Source organism: Taeniopygia guttata, chromosome 19 (assembly GCF_048771995.1).
Source record: "Taeniopygia guttata chromosome 19, bTaeGut7.mat, whole genome shotgun sequence".
NCBI classification, from domain to species: Eukaryota; Metazoa; Chordata; class Aves; order Passeriformes; family Estrildidae; genus Taeniopygia; species Taeniopygia guttata.
In genome coordinates this window covers 8,030,274-8,049,511 of record NC_133044.1, presented here as the reverse complement: position 1 = coordinate 8,049,511, position 19,238 = coordinate 8,030,274, and the positions used below count along the sequence as shown (strand labels likewise).

At 47.0% G+C, this 19,238-nt stretch overlaps 1 protein-coding gene across 6 annotated transcripts in view; it reads left to right on the top strand.

Moving 5' to 3' along the window:
• Positions 1–18,870, top strand: part of GTF2IRD1 (GTF2I repeat domain containing 1) — a 69,294-nt gene extending 50,424 nt beyond the window's left edge. For 2 of the 6 annotated variants that reach the window (XM_012568760.5, XM_012568764.5), the window contains 10 exons: positions 9–74; positions 892–975; positions 5,098–5,281; positions 6,043–6,071; positions 10,966–11,013; positions 15,232–15,309; positions 16,357–16,549; positions 17,012–17,049; positions 17,757–17,893; positions 18,616–18,870. In XM_012568760.5, coding sequence (XP_012424214.5) covers positions 9–74; positions 892–975; positions 5,098–5,281; positions 6,043–6,071; positions 10,966–11,013; positions 15,232–15,309; positions 16,357–16,549; positions 17,012–17,049; positions 17,757–17,893; positions 18,616–18,690 — 932 coding nt within the window. In that variant the 3' untranslated portion in view covers positions 18,691–18,870. The remainder of the gene's footprint in view (positions 1–8; positions 75–891; positions 976–5,097; positions 5,282–6,042; positions 6,072–10,965; positions 11,014–15,231; positions 15,310–16,356; positions 16,550–17,011; positions 17,050–17,756; positions 17,894–18,615) is intronic. The other 4 variants (XM_012568763.5, XM_012568762.5, XM_012568761.5 and 1 more) reach the window with 4 other exon arrangements.
• Positions 18,871–19,238: the final 368 nt, after the last annotated feature.

Genomic DNA, 19,238 nt, shown 5'->3' with positions numbered 1-19,238 from the left:
TGTCGCAGCCGCCGACGAGAGGGACTCGAGCGAGGCGCTGCTGGAGGACGCTGTGAAGAGGCAGGGCTTCCAAGGTGTGGGGCTGCAGACAGCTGGGGGCTGCGGCAGAGCCCCTGGCCCGCTCGGGGGGCTGCATGGGACACACGTGGGAAGGGAGTGCTGCAGGTCTTGGGGCTTGGGGGGTTGGTAGAGGAGCAAGACAAGGCTGGGAAGAAGGAGAGAAGGAGGTGGGATGAGAGGATGGAAAGCACAGGCAACTAGAAGACAAGATGCACAGCCAGGACAGGCAGTCCCACAGGTCTTAGGAGAGGTTTGAAGTGCTCTGCGTGGTGCCCTAATTAACCAGCTTGGTTTATCTCCCCGTCTGACCTTGTGAGATGCATAATTAAGTTTCCAAGCCTAGGGGTTTGCCTTTTCTGGGGCTTTTTCCACCTGTGTGATGTTTGTACAAATGCCACTCGAGTTTAGCTGGCAGCAGCATGGTGGCTCCCTTGGGGGACAGAGTGGTGGTGAGAAGCCTGTGCTACCCTGCTCAGGCATCTCTTCTTAGGCCCTGGGGACCTGTGAGGGTTTGCACAAGGATGGAGAGGCTTTTTCAAAGCCTTTGCTTTCTCTGAGAGGCTTTGGAGTGTGTTATATTTTAATGCCAGTAATTATCACAACTGAATCTTCGATTTCACGTGGCTTTTATTCTTAGCAAACAGGCGAGGGAAAAATAACCCAACATATTTCTGTTTAGATTATTTTTAAGGACTTTGAATGACCCACTCCACAGATTAGCTAATTGCAAGATAAGGGCTTTCCTATAATTAGAAAATGGCATTACTTAAAAGTCACAGAGTGCCTTTTAATATACCAGCAGAAATCCATAATTGTTTCTTTATTTTACAGAAAATTATGATGCCAGGCTTTCCAGAATAGACATTGCTAATACGCTGCGGGAACAAGTCCAGGACCTGTTCAATAAGAAATATGGTGAGAAACCAGGCTTGTTTTATTCCCCCCCCCCCCAATCCCTCCTAATTTTTTGCTTTTTATCTCTCCCCTGTGCTCCTGATTCCTTCTTGCCAGGTACTTTCTCTCATCTCCCCCTTGAGCTGCTGGTGCTTAGGAGGGCCAGGAGGGAATGGCAGATCTGGGATTTGGCACTGTTTGCTGCAGGAGCTGTGGGAGCACAGGGAGTGCTGGGAGGTTGGGAAGGGAATAGGAAGAGGCCACAGCGAGCCCTGGGGGACAGGAAGATGCTGCTCCTCTTGTTCCCAGAGCAGGGAAATGCTATTATCCCCGTGTTGAGGTTTAGGAGTGTTACACCCCAGCTTAGTGTTCAGACTGAAGCATTGCAAACCATCCACTGCTCGTTCATTTGTCCTTCCCCCTCTCCCTCCCCTTGCAGTGGGTTGGAGAGGAGACTTGGAGGCACAAAGGGTAAAAATCGCCTATTGGGATACAAGTTTACTGGAAACAGCCATGGAATAAAATAACAAACTGTAACAGCAACAATATCAGTACCGGAGGGAACCAGGACTACCTGACCACTCCCTCTGCCACACTTACTTGACCGGAAAGGATCCCTTCCCTCATTCCTGGAAGATGATGTGAGGTGATACAGAATCAGCTCTAGCTCCTAGCCTTGCCCTCTCCTGGCTACTGCAAAAATTAACCCTGTCCTGGCCAGAACCCCTCATTTTATACCACTTATTTCACACCAAAATTCTACGCTTTCTAACTATATACATGTGTGTGTGTGTGTGTATCCACAAGCACATATCCACATCCACAGACATAATTTCTGTCGTCACTGCCATCCCTCCAAGATGTTTGTTGAGTTCATTTAGACTGATTGTGGGTTCTATCCATCTCAGAGGTCTTCCACAGGGCTGCTGTGCTTTTGGCTGGTTGCTGCATCACGAGCTCATGGCTGGTGTATCTGGAGCAGCCCATCCTCATTGGCCATGGCAGTTATGGCAAACTCAGCAGCCAGCAGTGTACATTTCAACATTACAAACTGTTCTCACCCAAAAATCAAATTCCCTTTAGGGACACATCGTGTTTCCCTGTCCCTCTGCATCACCCACCAAGTGCATGGAGGTCCTTGGGCAAAAACAATCCCATGGATAGGTTTGCCTTTACTTTAGGCAGGAGCAATCCAAACTGTCTTCCCTAACACATTTTCTATATGTACCGTGGGGACTTTATCCTCTTCTACACTACGTGGAGGTTTTGGTTGGGCAGGGCCAGCCTGATTGGTAGAGCCTCAGGTGTTAACTAACCAGGTGGCCTTTGCTAAATGTGGATCCCAATTTGAGGGTTTGAAGGTTTCCCATGCATTGCTTTCAGTGTGAATTGTAATGGTGCATTGTACCATTCCATTTTTCCAGAGGCTGTTGCATGTACTCGGCACCAGTTAGGCCACACCTGAGTGTTGTGTCCAGTTTTGGGTCCCCCAATACAGGCAGGACATTGAGATGCTCAAATGCATCCAGAGAAGGGATGGTGAAGGGTCAAAAACACAAGCCCTGTGAGGAGAGGCTGAGTGAACTGGGGTTGTTTAGCCTGGAGAGGAGGAGGCTCAGGGAGACCTCACCACTCTCCACAACTCCCTGGCAGGAGGGTATAGCCAGCTGGAGGTTTGTCCCAGGCTACCACTGACAAAGGACACAGTCTTAAGCTTCACCAGGAGAAGTTTAGGCTGGACATTAGGAAAAACTTCCTTATAGAAGGAGTGATTTGGCATTGGAACGGCCTGCCCAGGAAGGTGGTGGAGTCACCATCCCTGGATGTGTTTATAAAAAGACTGGATGTGGCACTGGGTGCCATGGTATAGTTGATAAGGTGGTCTTAGGTCATGGGTTGGACTTGATGATCTCAAAGATCTTTTTCAATCTAGTTAATTCTCTGTTAATGTTAATTCTCTGTTAATGCTCTGTTGCCACAAGACCTGCTTTTCAAGGCACAGGATGTAGTGTGAGGCACAGGGTAGGTCTTCAAGCAACCAGTGGTGCCTTCTGCCACTGTGAGTACGTCGTGCTTGCCTTGGCAGGTTTCAGGCAGCGTGATGCAATCCATCTGGCAGGTTCCCCATACTTATATTTAGACCACTGCCCCCCACAAGGGCTTTACCCACTTGGCTTGCTTTTATCTCAGCTCATGTTTCACTGTCATGGATAACTTGGCAGATGGTGACCATGGTTAAATCCACACCTCCATCACAAAATCATCTGTTTGTTGAGTCTCTTCCTTGATGGCCTGAGGTGTCAGGTGTCACCGAGCTGGAAATAATTCACCCTTATGTTGCCAGGCCAGATCTGCCAGAAATACTTTAACCTTGGCAGCCCAATCCACCTGTCCATTGCTGTGATACTCCTCAGTAGCCTGACTCTCGTGTATGTCTGTAGCTAAAATGACAAGATTTACAGCTAACTTCTCTACCTGGGCAGTAATGTCTTGTCACACGTCAGCAGCCCAGATGGGTTTCCCTCTGTACTGCCAATTGGTCATTTTCCATTGGTCCAGGCACCCCCACAGAGCATTTGCTGCCATCCATGTGTCAGTGCAGAGGCAGAACACTGGCCATTTCTCTTGCTCAGCAGTATCTAGAGGCAGCTGGACAACTTTCAACTCTGCAACCTGACTTGATCCACCGTGTCCCTTGATAGCTCCTGTGACTCACCACGTAGGACTCCATATGGCAGCTTCCCATTTTCAGTGTATCCTTACAATATGACAGGAAGTGTCAGTGAAGAGAGTGCATCACTCTTCATTTTCTGGTAGCTGGTTGTATGGTGAGACCTCCTCAGCCCAGGTCACCTTCTATTCAATGAACATGATGACAATAGTCAAAAATTCTCACCATCAGGCCAGTTCATGGTGACTTCCAGGATCCCAGGGCCATTGGGATTTCCTGTCCAAGCTCTCTGTAGGATCAGTGCTATCCATGGGGTCCATGTAGTATCAGTGTGTGCTGCAGGGCCTTTCCCTTTGAACATCCAGCCCAGCACTGGCAGCTGGGGTGCCAAAAGAAGCTGTGCTTTGGTGCCAGTCACTTCTGAAGCTCAAACCCCTTCATAAGCAGGCAGCATCTCTTTTCCAGCTGGGGTGTAGCTGGCCTCGGATATTTCACATTCCCAGCTCCAGAACCCCAGGGGTTGTTCTCAGTCTCTCCAGGTGCCTTCTCCCAGAGGCTCCAGGAAGGACCATTCTCCCCAGCTCTGGTCTAGAGAACATTCTTTGCATCCTGTCCTGTCCTCACTGGCCCAAGTGCTACTGTCTAAACAATCTCCTGTTTAATTTGTTCAAAAATTTGTTGTGATCCGGACCTCACCTAAAATCGTTCTTCTTCCATGTGATGTGATAGAGAAGGTTTACAACTTGACTGTAATCTGGAATATGTATCCTCCAAAACCCAGCAGCACCTAAGGAAAGCCTGTATCCTTTTTGCTGTTTGCTGAGGACAGAGCTGTTTTGTTGACCGTATCCATTGGACTCTGACAACATCCATCATGCCATTTTGCTCCTAAAAATTGAATTTCCCAGGCAGGTCCCTTGACCTTAATTTGCTTTACGGCAAAGCTGGCCTTCAGAAGGACTTGGATTACCTTCTCCCCTTTCTCAAAACCTTCTTCTGCACTGTTGCCCCACACATTGATGTTGCCAATGTACTGCTTGTACTGAAGTTCCAGCAGGAGTAAGACTTGTCCAGGTACTTGCAAGGAAATATGTAGCTTCAATCCCCCAGCCAGGCTTGAGAGAGGGAACACAGCTGTGGAGTTATCTCCAAATAACATCCCAAAACAAAGAACAGCAGCTTTCCATCCCTCCCCCTGCAGTGCAATGGCATCATCATGCAGGACAGTGCATCTCCTCTGGCCCATGAGCTCTGCTGCACACACGTGCCTGTATTTGGACCCCTCCACTGCCATCGTGGAGGCAGCCTGAAAATGTTGGTCTTTGATCTTATGCTGACCTGGTGCCTCGAGCAGCCTGCTCACGCTGTGCTGTGCCTTGATAGGGATGGGGATAAAGCCAGAGCTGCAGCAGAAATGGCATCCCTGGCATCCTACACACTCACTACTTAATTGCCACTCACTTCTCTCCTAGGTGAGGCCTTGGGGATTAAATACCCTGTGCAAGTGCCATACAAGCGCATCAAGAGCAACCCAGGCTCGGTGATTATAGAGGGGTTGCCTCCTGGGATCCCCTTCAGGAAGCCCTGCACCTTTGGCTCCCAGAACCTGGAGAGAATTCTGGCTGTTGCTGATAAAATCAAGTTCACTGTGACAAGGTATGTGGTGAGAGGTGTCCCCCATCCTGTGCAGCCAGAGAGGGGGACAGGAGGGAGCCCACCTAAAGGCACTCCCTGCTCTGCAGTCCCATGGAGGCAGGTCTATAAGTGCCTCCAGTGCCCCAAGACAGCAATTAAGGTGGCAGCTAATGGTTCATCAGAAAGGAGGGGACCATAAACCAGACACTCCTGCCTTCTTCCCATCCACTGCCTGAGGAGATGATGGGGAAGGCAGTGGCAGGAGAAAAAGGTGCTTGGTGAGATTGATCTCCAGGCAGAGAAATCCCAGCCCCTTTTTTAGAGGCTTGAGACAGATTAGTGCTGATGCAGGGCAGTGCTGAGAGCCCTGCTGTGCTTTAGCACCCTCTGTTCGTGGCAGGATCCTCTGTGTTTCACAGCCCAGGAGGATGGACACAGGTGGGAAGGGAGGGAAAAGCACTTCAGCTATGTATCACACTAAGGTGAGTCAGGAAAAAAATGGGTTTAAGAGTGGCTCTGTGACCCTTTTGCTGGACCATGTTGTTTGTCTTCTTATCGATGGGGCATGAGGTACATCATGCTGCCCCAAGCAGGGGTTGCTGCCCCAAGCAGGGGTTGCTGCCCCGAGCAGGGACCTCATCCCCACAGAGCTCCTGTTGGTCCCACGTGAGTTGTGTGAAGGACAGGCTGATCCCCAGCCTTCCATGGGTTCTCAGCCCAGGCATGCTTGCTTCCTGGTACCATTTCATTTTAAATCTCCTTTTTTTCCTTATTTTTCACAGGCCTTTTCAAGGACTCATCCCCAAACCCGGTAAGAGATGTTACCATTCTGCCTAAGCAATGCATTGACAGGTGTTTAGTGCTGGTCAAACTGTGGTAAATTGTGGATGGCAAGCAATAATTTTACCAGCTGGAGGAAGGTTGTTCTACTTCACTTTCCTGGGCTTCCCACTTTGGTTTTGTTGTTGTTTGGTGCATTTGCTGCCTGAACCAGTTGGCCTCAGTGTCACCCATCAGTACTGCTGCTGTTGCCTTGAAATGATGGCATTTTTCAAGATCTAAGCTAGGGCAGGGATCTGTTTTGTGTATTTAAGAAAGCACCCACTTTCTTAAGTGTTTGCTTAAAATAAATCTGTGCTGTAATGAGCTGCTGGGTTGGGTGGTGAGGGAATGTGGTGGTAAGGGGTGATTAATCACAAGGGTCCATGTTGGGCTGCAGTAGCATGGCAGTGAAAGTCCACTCCAGCTCGTGAACATTCCACAAGCAAATATACCAGGGAAGACATGGCAGAAGAGAGGACAGGGTGTCCAGGGTGAGCTCCACACACAGCTGCTCAAATCATCATCCCAGAGTTGTGTCCTTCACTGTCAGTCCTTGCAGTAGCTGTCTCTTATTTCTTGGTTGCTCAGAAAAGAGAGTTGCTGTCAGAAATGTGGGTAAAAACCTGTCTTGATTTTAAATGTCTGTAATTACAACTGTTTGGAAGAGCACAGATGGGTGCAAAGAACCTTGTCATCTTTATTCATGGCTTCCCATTTCCTTGGCCAGCCTCCATGGCAATGGCACAATTTAGGAAAGACAAATATGACAGACAGGAAAACATTTATATGCCCCTAATGGGAATAGCAGAAAGGTGTTAGAGCTCTAAGGAAAGGTGAGCTGTCAGTAAAAATCAGGCATGGTTTGTGTGTTCACTTCTAGGAAGATTCAGGCATGATGCATGTGTTTTCTAGGAAGATTCAGGCATGATCCATGTATTCATTTCTAGGAAGAGTCAGGCATGGTCCATGTGTTCATTTCTGTGTCCCTGTGTAGGGCTCAGTCAATGACAGGGAGGTCCCCTAAGACCTCTGTGGAACTTGGCCTTAGACTTGTATCTTTTGGTCCTAAGCAGCAATGTGCCAGTTCACATCAGCTGGACCTAAAATGAGCCCTCACTGAAGCACAAGTTTTGCAGAACTTCGTTTTCCACAGAAGTCCATGGCTGTGTATACACTCCTCCAGTCACATCTTGTCTTTCCATTCTCCCACTCTAAACAGTATAATTATATTAAGAAATGTTGATCTGACACAAATCACACCATTAACAGAGGAGCACATCAGAAAGCAAATACTTCAGGCTGCTACTTGGCTGGGAGACACAGCCTGAGAAAAAAAAGATGTAGAGGAAATTGATTTTCTCTTCAATGCACAACATTTTTTTGCTCCCCTCACAGACCAGCCTTCTAGCACAAACCCAAAGACATATTTTATATGTATTTCAGTACCCAAGTGGGCTCAGCAGGTCACAGCATCCCTGCCAGGTTGGGTGCTTCACTCCCTCTCCTCCCACTGAGGTTTTAAATAAGAGCAGATACAGGTGAGGGTTTTTTCTTACTTGACATCTCAATTCGTTATAGACAATTTCCTGTATTTGCCAAATCTTCAGAGACAGTTTCAGACTCATAAGTATTTTCTAGTAGTCAGATTACCACTGGAATGTCTCTTCCAGAAAAGAGCTGATTATATTTTGCCCTTCCCTAACTTCCCTAATCTCCACTGACAGCAATTAACCCTTTTCTACCTTTTTCTACCTTTTTTCCTACCTTTTTCTACCCCACTACCCCAAAGTGGTTGGTGGCAATACAGTGATGCAGTCACTGCCTTGGCTTTGATTGCTTTTCATCTGCCTTAACAAAATGAATGATTTCCAACTAGCCATAGGTCACTAAAAATTTAAATTAAAGAGTCTTCAATATTGTGTAGTGAAGGCCTGTCATGTAAAATGAAGAGCAGCAGCATGCTTGGCATTAAAATAAAGTCAATGAAAATCACTTTTATTTCACAGAGGAGAGTTAAAATGAAAGCAATAGTTACTCCCAAGTATGGCATTGCAGAGGTCTCTAAAAGCTGGAAAGCTCAGAAAGTAGCATTATAAATGTAAGGGAAGCTAATGGATTTTGTGAATCATTTTGGCTAAAAAATTGCATGAAGTGTACACGTATTTAGGAAAAAGGGAAATTTAAAGTAATTTTAAAATAAAATCACTTTGGAGTGATTTTAGTTGCCTTTAGGTTAAACTTCTAACCTTTTAGGCTAAACCTTTATGGGGTTTAATATGCTTTAAAGTTGTGCACCTCCTGCATTACTGTGCTGCCAAACCAGCACAACTGCAAAGAGCATTCCTGATAACTGCAGGACCACAGATCTCTTTCTTTGGGGAACACCCATTCTTTAAGTGTAACAGAAAGAGGGAAAAGGATTTCAATCGAGCAGGGGTGAAGCTCTAGTGCTATAAGCACTACTCTCATCCTTTTGTTTTTTTCTTTCCTGAGGCACAGATATAAAACTGGCTTAATATGAGCCTTTGAAAAATACTATCAAGCATAAGTAATCTAGCACACACACACACACGTACACACACACACACAAAAATCTTTCTGTATGTTAATTTTTATATGCTTTGATTGAAAATGTAGACCAGCTCCATCTGTCCTATTCCCAAAGCTCCCTACCATCATCATAGATTATTTTCCATACTCCAATTAATAAAGTAGGGCAGGCAGTGTTATTTAATTTAAAAACCCACACATCCAGGCATCCTTTATATATATATATATATTTCTTTCTTTTTTTAATCACAAGAGCACAATCCTCCTCAAAACTTTGATGAGATGTGACTCACATTGAAAACTCCTAGCAAGAAAAATAGAAAAGAGGGAAGCTGTGATGAGGGCTGAGCACATCTTGCTTCATCACCAGGTTGCTTTTCAAAGTCCATATCCATCTCCCTTCACCCCTCAACCCATTTTAACCCACCAGCCAGGCCCAGGGTGATTATTTTTGAGTGTTCAACTGTTTCTAGTCTAAGGTAAAAATGCAGGCAGGTTGAATATATGTGTGTGTGTATAAAAATGTATGGTTTTATATATGGATAATAATGAGGGTTAAAATTCAAGCAGGTGTGAATAGCTGTGGAGCTTCAAAGCCTGTTTATGAGCATGTTTGTGATTCCAGTCATCTTTTTATTTCCCTAGCTTTGGTCTCCTTTTCCCATTTGCCTCTGTGTGTGGCATCCTCGCTGTCGACAGGGCAGCACCATCACCCAGCTCTTCCAAGCCTTTGTGTTCACTCTGTTCTTTTCTTCCCCCTGCTCTCCACCACCTTCATACCCTGTTGTGTCCTTCAGAGACCCCAGCCCCCCTCATTTTTCAGGGTGCTTATCAAGCTGTGAGATGGGTGCCATTCCATCCTGGCACCTTGGGATGCACTCCATACCTTGCAGGATACTTGCCCTGAACCTGGTGGGATGCTTCCTATGGTTCAGGCTGAATGCCACGTTTGAGTTAGCAGGACAAGAAATTTGAATTACCTTTCTTAAGGTAATTTCATAGCAGCAATTTGAAATGCTGCAAAAGCCTTTGAGTTGCTGCCAACCAAAGGAAATGCCATGCTGCCTTTTCTCAGCCAGTTCTGAGCCATATTGGGAAGATCCTGCCATATGTTGCTCTCCCTTGCTGCCTGCACTCCTGCCTGCTTTCCTCCTTGACAGAAGCCATGCCAGGGCCTTGCTCCCTCCTGCCTTGGCTTTTCCCACCTGTATCTCCTCCCCTCTGCATAAGCATTTAGTGCAGTGGGTGCTGCCCACAGGGTGTCACCAGAGATTTAGAGGACCAAGCTGCAGAGATCAGCTCTTATTTTAGGGAAGGATCCTGCAGCATGGCAGTGAGCAGCACTGCTGCAACTACTCATGGCAGGATTTCTCTTCCTGCAGCTCAGGGGTGAAGAGCCCCAGCTCATGGGGGTCTACACCCAAATCTCAGTGCCTGCAGCTGCCCTGAGCAGAACCACATGTTTTTTCTGTTCCTTTGAGCTGCTGAACCAAAGGGCTCTCCTCCCCCCTGCAGGGCATCAGCAGAGCTCTGTGCTGCAGTGGCTGCTTTCCTGAGCCTGCTTGAAATGGGGAACACGTATTTTGAGCTAGGTATTTGGAGCTACTTCAGATTGCTTATGCCTCTGCTTAGGAGCTTTGGACACATGCTCCTGCTGTCTCCCAGGACCCCTTCTGTTGGCTGGTGTCAGCTCACTGCAGTTTGGCATCAAGAGCCTCCCCTCTGAGCCCCTTCCTTGCCCTGGTGCTGCAGCCCTGACCCTCCCCACCAGGTCTCCCTGTGGCTGTGACTTCAGCAGGATGAGCCACTTCATTCCTCCTTTTGCCCATCATGCAAATCCAGGCCATAGTCCCATTCCTAGTGGTTTTCCCACAGGAAGTTAATTTCTTTTTATATCACTCATCACTTTGGAGTCAGTGGCAAGCCTCTCCTTAGGGATTCCTTTTTCTCCCATTTCTCCTATTGATGCAGAACTGTCATGATCTCCCTGTTTGCTTTTCATCTGCTTTAACCTGAGATTTTTTTTTTTCTCCTCTGGCACTGGAACAGCTGTGCAACACAGCTGCTGCTGCTCTGGCACATGCCATAAATGCTGTCATTTGGCCATGCATCCTTATGCACATATGAACCTTAAGAGCCCAGCTCACCAGTAAATAACTTGCCCAGCAGTTATTAGCTACCAAAATGTCTCTGTGCCAAGGGGCCAGAGGAATTTTAACCCTGGGTTTTGCTTTTGTTTGTGACCAAGAAACCAAGCTGCAGCACTCATGGATCTCTTTTTCTTTCTCTTTTTTTTTTTTTTTTTTTTTTTGTCTTCCATTAACTTGCTGTAGCCCCTAGACGGATAACATCTTTGGAAAAAGCCTATGCTGCTTTGAATGGTACGTAGCTCAGTTGATGCATCGTAGATGGTAGCAGACAAGAAATGCACTTGTGTTTTAATATGGGAATGAAAATGTCTAAACCCCCCAAATTTCAGGTATTGTTTTTTCCCCTGCTGCTGTTTCCCTGTGGTATCCAAAACGGAATGATACAGTGTTTTATTGTTGTTATTAATCCTTTCTGCATTTCTAAGCACCGTTGCTGTATCCTCTGAGCATCAATGCCATCACTCCAGCCAAACAAGCCTGCCATGTTCTTCTCATCCTTCATCCATCTGTCCCAGCAATTAATTTGTTACAAATCTGCTTTCCATTCATAAGGAGAGCTTCCATGGATTTGGGCTGGGGTTGTTTTTGCTTTGCTTTAACACATGCTCTGGGTCAGGGCTGGTGAGTAGCCATGAAGGCTCCAGGGATGCAAGACAGCCTGATGTGCAGGAGAGAGGAAGAGCTGACCTGCCTGTGCCTGTGGTTACACCTACCTACAGCAGATCCAGCCTTAGTGCCACCAGCTGGGATTTTGGCTGTGGATCTAGGTGTTAATTGCTGCTGCCACAAGTTTGCAGCTCTGCTTTGAAAACATGCATATGTTAAGCTAGTTCAAACTTCATTTAAACCTGAGTTACTGCAGAATAGCCTCAGTAAAGTCAGCACATTTATTCTGCATTTACACAGGGGTATAACTGAATTGCAGTCATGGAAGCTGGAAGGGGGAATATTCCTCTTAAGATTCAGGGCCAGATCCCAGGCTGCTGTAAGGAGCCTGCTCTCAGCCTGCCAGCCAAGTGTCTCTTTGATGAGTCTGGAATTGCTTGCAGAAAGGATCTGAGCCATATTCTCAGAGAGATGTGTTGGGCAGTGACAGTTTTCCTGATAAAATGGGCTTCAGGACAAGTCTTTGGGTAACAGGAGGTTGGTTGTTGCTCCATGAGCAGTGGCTGAGCAGAAGACAGGCATCCCCTTGAGCAGAGTTTGAGGGTATGGAAAGGCAGAAGGCTCCATTGGGTACCCTGCCCAACTATGCTGTGCCTTCACCACCGAGATCAAGGGTCTGCACATGACACCATGAACACAGACAGAACCATTATTTATCCATGGGATACCTTGGATTTGGTTTTGTGTGGTTTTTTTGAGTCACTAGAAAAATAAGCAGTGGTTTGGATTCTATTGCCCAACAGCAGACACCTGAACTTCAGTTGTAAAAATTACTGAAAGCAGCTTGGTGTTTCTCAAAGAAATATTAAGCGCTGACAAGTCCTATAGAAAAAAAAGTAAGTGGTGCTTTAAAAATGTGACCGCTTGTATATAAATGCCTGTGGAGTGCAGAGGTGCTGATTTCAGGCAAGCAAGGGAAAAAAAAAGAATCAACTAGCTACTATTTTAATAAAAAAAGAAATAAATAAAACAGACCTGAAGCCAGCAGCATGGATAAACCTGCTTTATGGGAAAGGCTCATCACATTTCAGGAGCACTAGTGACTTCCTTGATTTACTTCTTCCTTCAGTTTACTCCTTGAGTTGCTTAATTCCCAAATGCAAATGGATAAAGTCAAAGGTAGATGGAGATCCCTCTTGCCTGGGCACGGAGGGGTAAGTCCCTGGGAAGCAGTGCCACTGGCCAGAGGCTCCTCTTTGGCTTCACTGTTGTGCGTGCTCAGTTCCAGGATTTTCATTACATTTGTTTGTGTCCTTGGATGGGAATGTGGGAGTAGTGCCCACCTCAAGGTGGAAAAAACAGATCCCTTGGGATCTTGTTTCTTGCACTCGGGTCACTTGGGGCATGAGCAGAAAGGAAAGACCTGCTGCATTTTTCAGTCCCAGAGAATTAAATGAGTGAGAACACTGAATTTTGGTGTGTCTTTGTCTGCTACCATCTACACATCCATACGGGTACGTAGATACAGCCCAGAAACTGAGCAGTGATGACAAGGAAGTCACAGAGGGAGCCCATGGGGCTGTCCCCTCTGCTCCTCCATGGCCTCCAGAGTGGCACTGCAAGGCCTCACTTAGAAATCTTCATCTATTGTGTTTATGTTTTGCTCCATGCCATTCAAGCTGCTTTGTTGCCATTTCCGAATTTGAAGCACAACTTGCCCCTGAGCTCTCTTTGCAGAAAGTTCTTGGGTTGTTTTGGTGGGGTTTTTTTGGGGTTTTTTTTGTTGTTGTTTTTTGGGGTTTTTTTGTTTGTTTATTTGTTTGTTTGTTTTATTTTGGTTTTGGTTTTTTGGGAATTTTTTTTGTTTTGGTTTTATGTATGTATGTGATATCCAGGAGAAGCAATTGTTGTCCAGGTGGAGAAGAGGCTTTTTTGAGGCTGTACCCTGCAGTAACAGGGTGCAGAGGTTTGGGGTTGCCAGCTTCTCTCCAGCTCCCACAGCAGCAGAGTGGCTGAGATGTGGGATGGGGTCTTTCTGCCTGGAGTGCTGAGCACTGAAATCAGTCCCATGCAGGGGATAGGGACTTGAAGTGGATTTTCACCTTGCATTTAAAACAAAACTTCCAGCCATGTGTTTGCTTGAAACCAAAACAAAAATCATATGATTACTCAAAATCATAAAAAATCATAATAATGTGAAACTGAATAGCTGCAGACTGAGGGCAGAGGATGCTTTGATTCCCTCATGCCAAGGTTTGCAGGGATCACCTTGATGCTGTAGGAACCTGCTATGAATAGCTCTTGTGAGACCCCACCTGAAGCACTGCATCTGGCTGAGGCCTCCAACACAAGAAAGACCTGAACCTGAACCTGAACCTGAACCTGAACCTGAACCTGAACCTGCACCTGCACCTGAATCTGAATCTGAATCTGAATCTGAACCTGAACCTGCACCTGAATCTGAATCTGAATCTGAACCTGAACCTGTTGGGATGAGTCCAAAGGAGGCTACAAGCTTCACCCAAGAGCTGGAGCAGCCGTGCTCTGGAGCCAGGCTGGGACAGCTGGAAGTGTTCCCCTGAAGAAGAGAAGGCTCTAGGGAGAACTTAGAACCCCTTCCAGTGCCTGAAGAGGCTCCAGGAGAGCTGGAAAGGGACTCAGAACAAGGGCCTGAACAATGTCTTCTGGCAGTCCCTGCCCCCATAATGTCCTGAGCTGCCTGGTTGGTGCTGAGGGCTGGATTCAAAGCTCTTGGCTCAAAGCATTAACAGCAAGACTGTGTTTAAGTGTTTTTTGAGATGCCTGAGGATGCCAATACTAAAGATGGGATTTGGGCAGCACCTCCCAGCGCCTTGTTCTACCCTTTTGGGCCACCCTCCACCATCACCTGAGCCAGCAGCAGGAGCATGAGCCCCCCATCACTGTGTCTGTAAGGCACACCTTACTGTGCCTGGCCATGGCAGAACTTGGAACTGGATGGTCTTAGAAAGGTCCTTTTTAACCCAAATCATTCAGTGGTTCCATTATTTTTCCCAATGGCTTGCCAGCCAGGGTGGCAGTGCCTTGGATGCAGTGAGGATCTTTTTTGGGAGGAGAGAAGGTGGGGAGTCTACCCCACTGAGCTGGTCCTGCATTGTGCATCCCAACTCACTGGCAGCTGCAGGGGTGGCCACAGCAAGGGGCAGATAAGGTGTGTTCACTTGGTATTTTATACCTCTGGGGGGAAAAAAAGGCATTAAAGAGACAGGTTGGGTTTAGGGTCATTTCACCCTAGCTCAAAGGTTAAGTCATGACCTCAGTCAGTTGTCCTGGAGCCTCCTGAGGATCCTAAATAGCTGAGTGTAAAAATCTACTAACTTAGGCACATTGTTTGAAATGAGAGAATGAAAGAGAAACTGTTTAGCACAATGAGGATAATTTTAAAAGTTAGGAAAGCCAAGCTGATTATATGGCATATTATAAAACAATACTTCACTTAGGAGCTTAGCCGAAAAAGTGCTCTCTCATTCCTTGATGTCACTTGTGGGAGCATTCATGGCACTGAGAGCTTGAGTCTTCATTGCTTGGCATTATTTCTAATCATTTACAGCCCCGCAAAGTAGATATAAAATGCTTTCAGATGTGGCAGCACATGGCAAATGGAGATCTGGCAGCATTTTAGAGCTGCTTTGCACAGCTCTGAAAGATGTGGCAGGGTGCAAGCAGAGAGCAACACCTCTGAGGTGTCCCCAGGCCATGCTGGGGCAGAGGGACAGGGATGCTTTCCTGTGTCGGTGAGATTGGTTTTCCAGGGGCTCAGAAGGAAAAAAGTTAAGTTCACCCCTGTTTTTTTTGCTTTTGCAGATGAGGATGATGCCAACAGGCTTGGAGAGAAGGTGATTCTGCGAGAGCAAGTGAAAGAGCTTTTCAATGAAAAATACGGTGAGTCTCTGCTTGTGGGCGTCATAGGGTGAGGCTGGTTTTCCTGAGAGCAGCCACAGTTATTTCCACAAAGGCCTCTATTTATAGCCCATGGCAGCTGCTGCAGCACAGATATTGTCCTGCTGCTCCATGTTACAGCCTGTCCCCAGGGATGTCCCTGTGTCTCACTCTTGGCAGGTGGGGGGATCATTACCTTCTTGTTGACAGCTCATCCTTGGAGAGGGGAAGGGGTATGGCAAAATGCAGCACAGTAGCAGGATTTGTTCAGTCTGATGTCAGCCTTTGATGGGACAAACTCTCCAGGAGGAAAGCCAGAAATGTGGCTGTGCAGCCACTAACAGCTTCAGGTTTTGGGGCTGCAGAGTTGCAAGGTGGGACCAGGCTCTTACGGTCAGAAACAGGACAGGAGTGAGGGATGTTCTCTGCTCCCCAGTTAGCAGGAAATGAAGGAGTACCCAGAGAGGTGAGCAGCAGGTTTACTTGTACAGAAGGAAGGGCTTATAATACAGCAAGGAATTAAACTGAGGTGTATCACTGCTGCAAGATGTTGTGGAGGCCAAAGAGATAAATTGATTCAAGAAATGGGCAGGAGTGATTGATGTGATGTGATGTGATGTGATGTGATGTGATGTGATGTGATGTGATGTGATGTGATGATGGCTTTGATCTCCACCCCAGTGACCCCCCAGAACTGCTGAAGTACAGAGGCAAGAGGAAATGGGCAAATCCCTTCCATTTCCCTTCTGTCCTGGGCTATCTTGCATGCTGCTGCTGCTGGTGCAGCCTTGGGCTTGGGCAGGTGTGGCAGTGTGTGTTCTGAACTTGCCTGAGGCTCCTGGCAGAATTTTAAATGGAGACTAACAGAGCAGACAATAAATTGGGCCGGTACATGTAAAATGGCTGGGTGGGACATGACTGCAGCAAAGGCTGGGCACCATAGCAGCCATGGCATCCCAAAGTCCCCCAGTGTTCTCTGTCCTTCAGTTGGTTGGTTCTAGAGCCCTGTAGAGTAAAGCTGTTGTGCTGTCCTCTGTTCTGCCATTACAGGAGAGGCTCTGGGCTTGAACCGGCCTGTCATGGTGCCCTATAAACTCATCAGGGACAGTCCTGACTCCGTGGAGGTTACTGGGCTGCCGGATGATATCCCTTTCAGAAATCCCAATACCTATGACATTCATCGGCTGGAGAAGATCCTGAAGGCACGGGAGAGCATCCGAATAGTGATTATAAACCAGCTCCAGTAAGTTTTCCCAGCTTTCTGATGGGGGAGGTTTCTGTTTGTTAAGTGTTGTCCTTGCTTCTTCAGCCATAAGCAGAGCAACTCACCATGAGGCCGCCAGAGCCACCACATACCTGTGGAGGACCTGCTCCATCCCTGGCATCCACTGTCCTGTGCTGCAGGGAGGTACTTGCCCCTGGGTGGGCACAGTGAAGGGTTAGCAGGGCCAATTTCTTCCCTCTTCCTTCTGAGATTTGGGATGGTGATGCTGGGAAGGGACCTGACACAGGGGCTGGTAACTCAGAGACCCAGCTGAGTTCTTTCAGGTTGCTTCTCTCCAGGATGCATTGGGGATGCTCCAAGTCCCTTCTCCACACAAAGGGGTGTTGGAAGAGTCAGCTCAGGGTCAGGGTCTGGGTTGTGTCCCAGCACAGGCAGGCACACAGGGTGAAACCACTGACTCATCCCTTGTCTCTTCCACAGGCCATTTGCTGAAATCTGCACTGAGGCCAAACAAACAGGTAAGGGCAGGGCTAGGATGTAAATGTGGCTTTCTTGGCCCTGTGGGAGAGAAAATGGATGGGAGTTGTGAGGTAGTGTTTGAACCTCTCATATCCCTGGGGCAGGATGGGGAGAAAATTCTACCTACAAAAAGTTAGGCTCAGCATCTGTTCCAGAGTTAACTATCCTCTTGGAGAACTCCACTTCTGTGAGCTGTGGGAAGACTGGGCTGTTTGCTCAAACTTCCAGCATGTTCTGGAGGATCTGATTATCCCTCTCCCATTAGCAATTTACTCACCATGAGCAATTTATTCCCTGGTTAAAGCCCTTAATTTGAGCCATCATTTAGCAGTTGAATTTCTAAGGCAACAAGATTTTCTGTCATCACTGGGAATGTGTTTCTCTTTCTGTCCATCATCCTGATAAATCTCAGACAATTTCAATCAAATGTGTCAGAATTAGCAGTCCTAGAGATAACTACAATCCTATGTTTTATGAAAAGAGGTGGATGGATAGAGAAGGGAGATCTGGCAAGGCAGAGCGTGCCTGCAGTGTGAGGAGAGCTGACAGCTCTGTGCCACTCATGGAGGCCAAGCCTGTGTCACCAGTGGCAGCACAGATCACTGCAGGGGATGCTCTGTGGAAGACGAGTGGCAAGATTGAATCCCCACATTTGGGGACCACTCTCAGGGCTTGGACACCTCATGCCTTCCCTCTCTCCTTGCAGAGAAAGACATCAGTGTTCCCAAACGGAAGCGGAAGAGGATCTCCGAAGGGAACTCGGTATCTTCCTCTTCCTCTTCTTCCTCTTCCTCTTCTTCCAATATGGAGTCTACATCATCAACAAATCAGATCTCGCTTGTGGTAAAGCCTTCCAGATATTAGGGGGGTTACTGCCTGCCTGTCTTTCTGTTCAGGATGCTGCTCTGCTCCCCTCGAGCTGTCACCACCTCCCTCTGCCTGACAAACACTATAAAGTATGATGTAAAATAGCACAAGCAGGTTTGGCAAAGGAGGAGACACACCTGTGGGGCTGTCTTTTTCTGCAGGGTTTGTTTGGGGGAGGTCAGCAGATCAAAGTGCCCAACACCCCCAGGGGCTCTCCTGCATTCCTGCAGTGTGCCTCAGCTTTAGTGGGTGCTGCACGTGAGACAGGCTCAAGCAAATTGCTCCACCCTGTGGGTAAAACACGAGTGATGGTGTTCCCCACGATCCAAGCTGTGCTGGGTGTACTCTAGCTTGGTTCTGGAACCAATGCAGAGCTCTAGAATGCCACAAACCAGGAAAAATATGAGATAAAGTATGGGAGATGCATACAACTGCACTCCTTCAGGGCTTGGCTTCACTTGTGGATGATACCACATAAATAAAACTCCCCAAAAACACACAAGAGAAATAAAACCTTTCAAGGGTTTTTGTCACATTTGCTAGTGATGTTTTGGTTTGGGGTTGGTCCTTTTCTTTTTCTTGGAAAGTGGGAGCAACAGCCAGTAGTTGTGAGATTTGTCAGAGATTTGATGCATGCGTGGTTTTTTGTTGTGTCCTAACGGAGACTTTTGCTTTCTTTTTCTCTCCTTCTCTTTCAGCAATGGCCCATGAACATGTACATGTTAGACTATGGTGGTCTAAACGTCCAGATCCCAGGACCTATTAACTATTAGACCTCAATATCAAATAAGAACCTCAAATGAAAGAAAAAAATAAATAAATGTAATTTATGTAAAAAGTGTATATTCCGATATGTATCGATGCCTTTTAGTTTTTCCAATGATTTTTACACTATATTCCTGCCATCAAGGCCTTTTTAAATAAAAATAAAAAGTGTTGCCTTGCTCTTAAAAGTGCTTATTTTATTACATATTGTATTATTAAATAACATTTTTAGGTAAGAATAAGGGTAGAAGGGCACCCCTTGGACAGGCCTTGCTGGGCTTTGGCGGCTCAGTAAATCCTTAGTGTCATCAGTGCCTGAAGACAAGAGGTCTGAAATGTTTTAATGCTTCATTTAATTTAACTCCAAGGTGTAAAAATTTATGTACAGAGCTGCCAGAAGAGTGATACTGATCTGCAGTGGTGACAGAGGAGGGAGCCAGCTCTCCCAAGCATCAGTCACCTTCACCCTTGAGTTCTGTTGGCTCTGAAGCCCAAGTGCATTAGGAGGGAAGGAGGTTTCAGGCCCCTAAAGAGGTGAGATCCCCCCAAGCCCTCC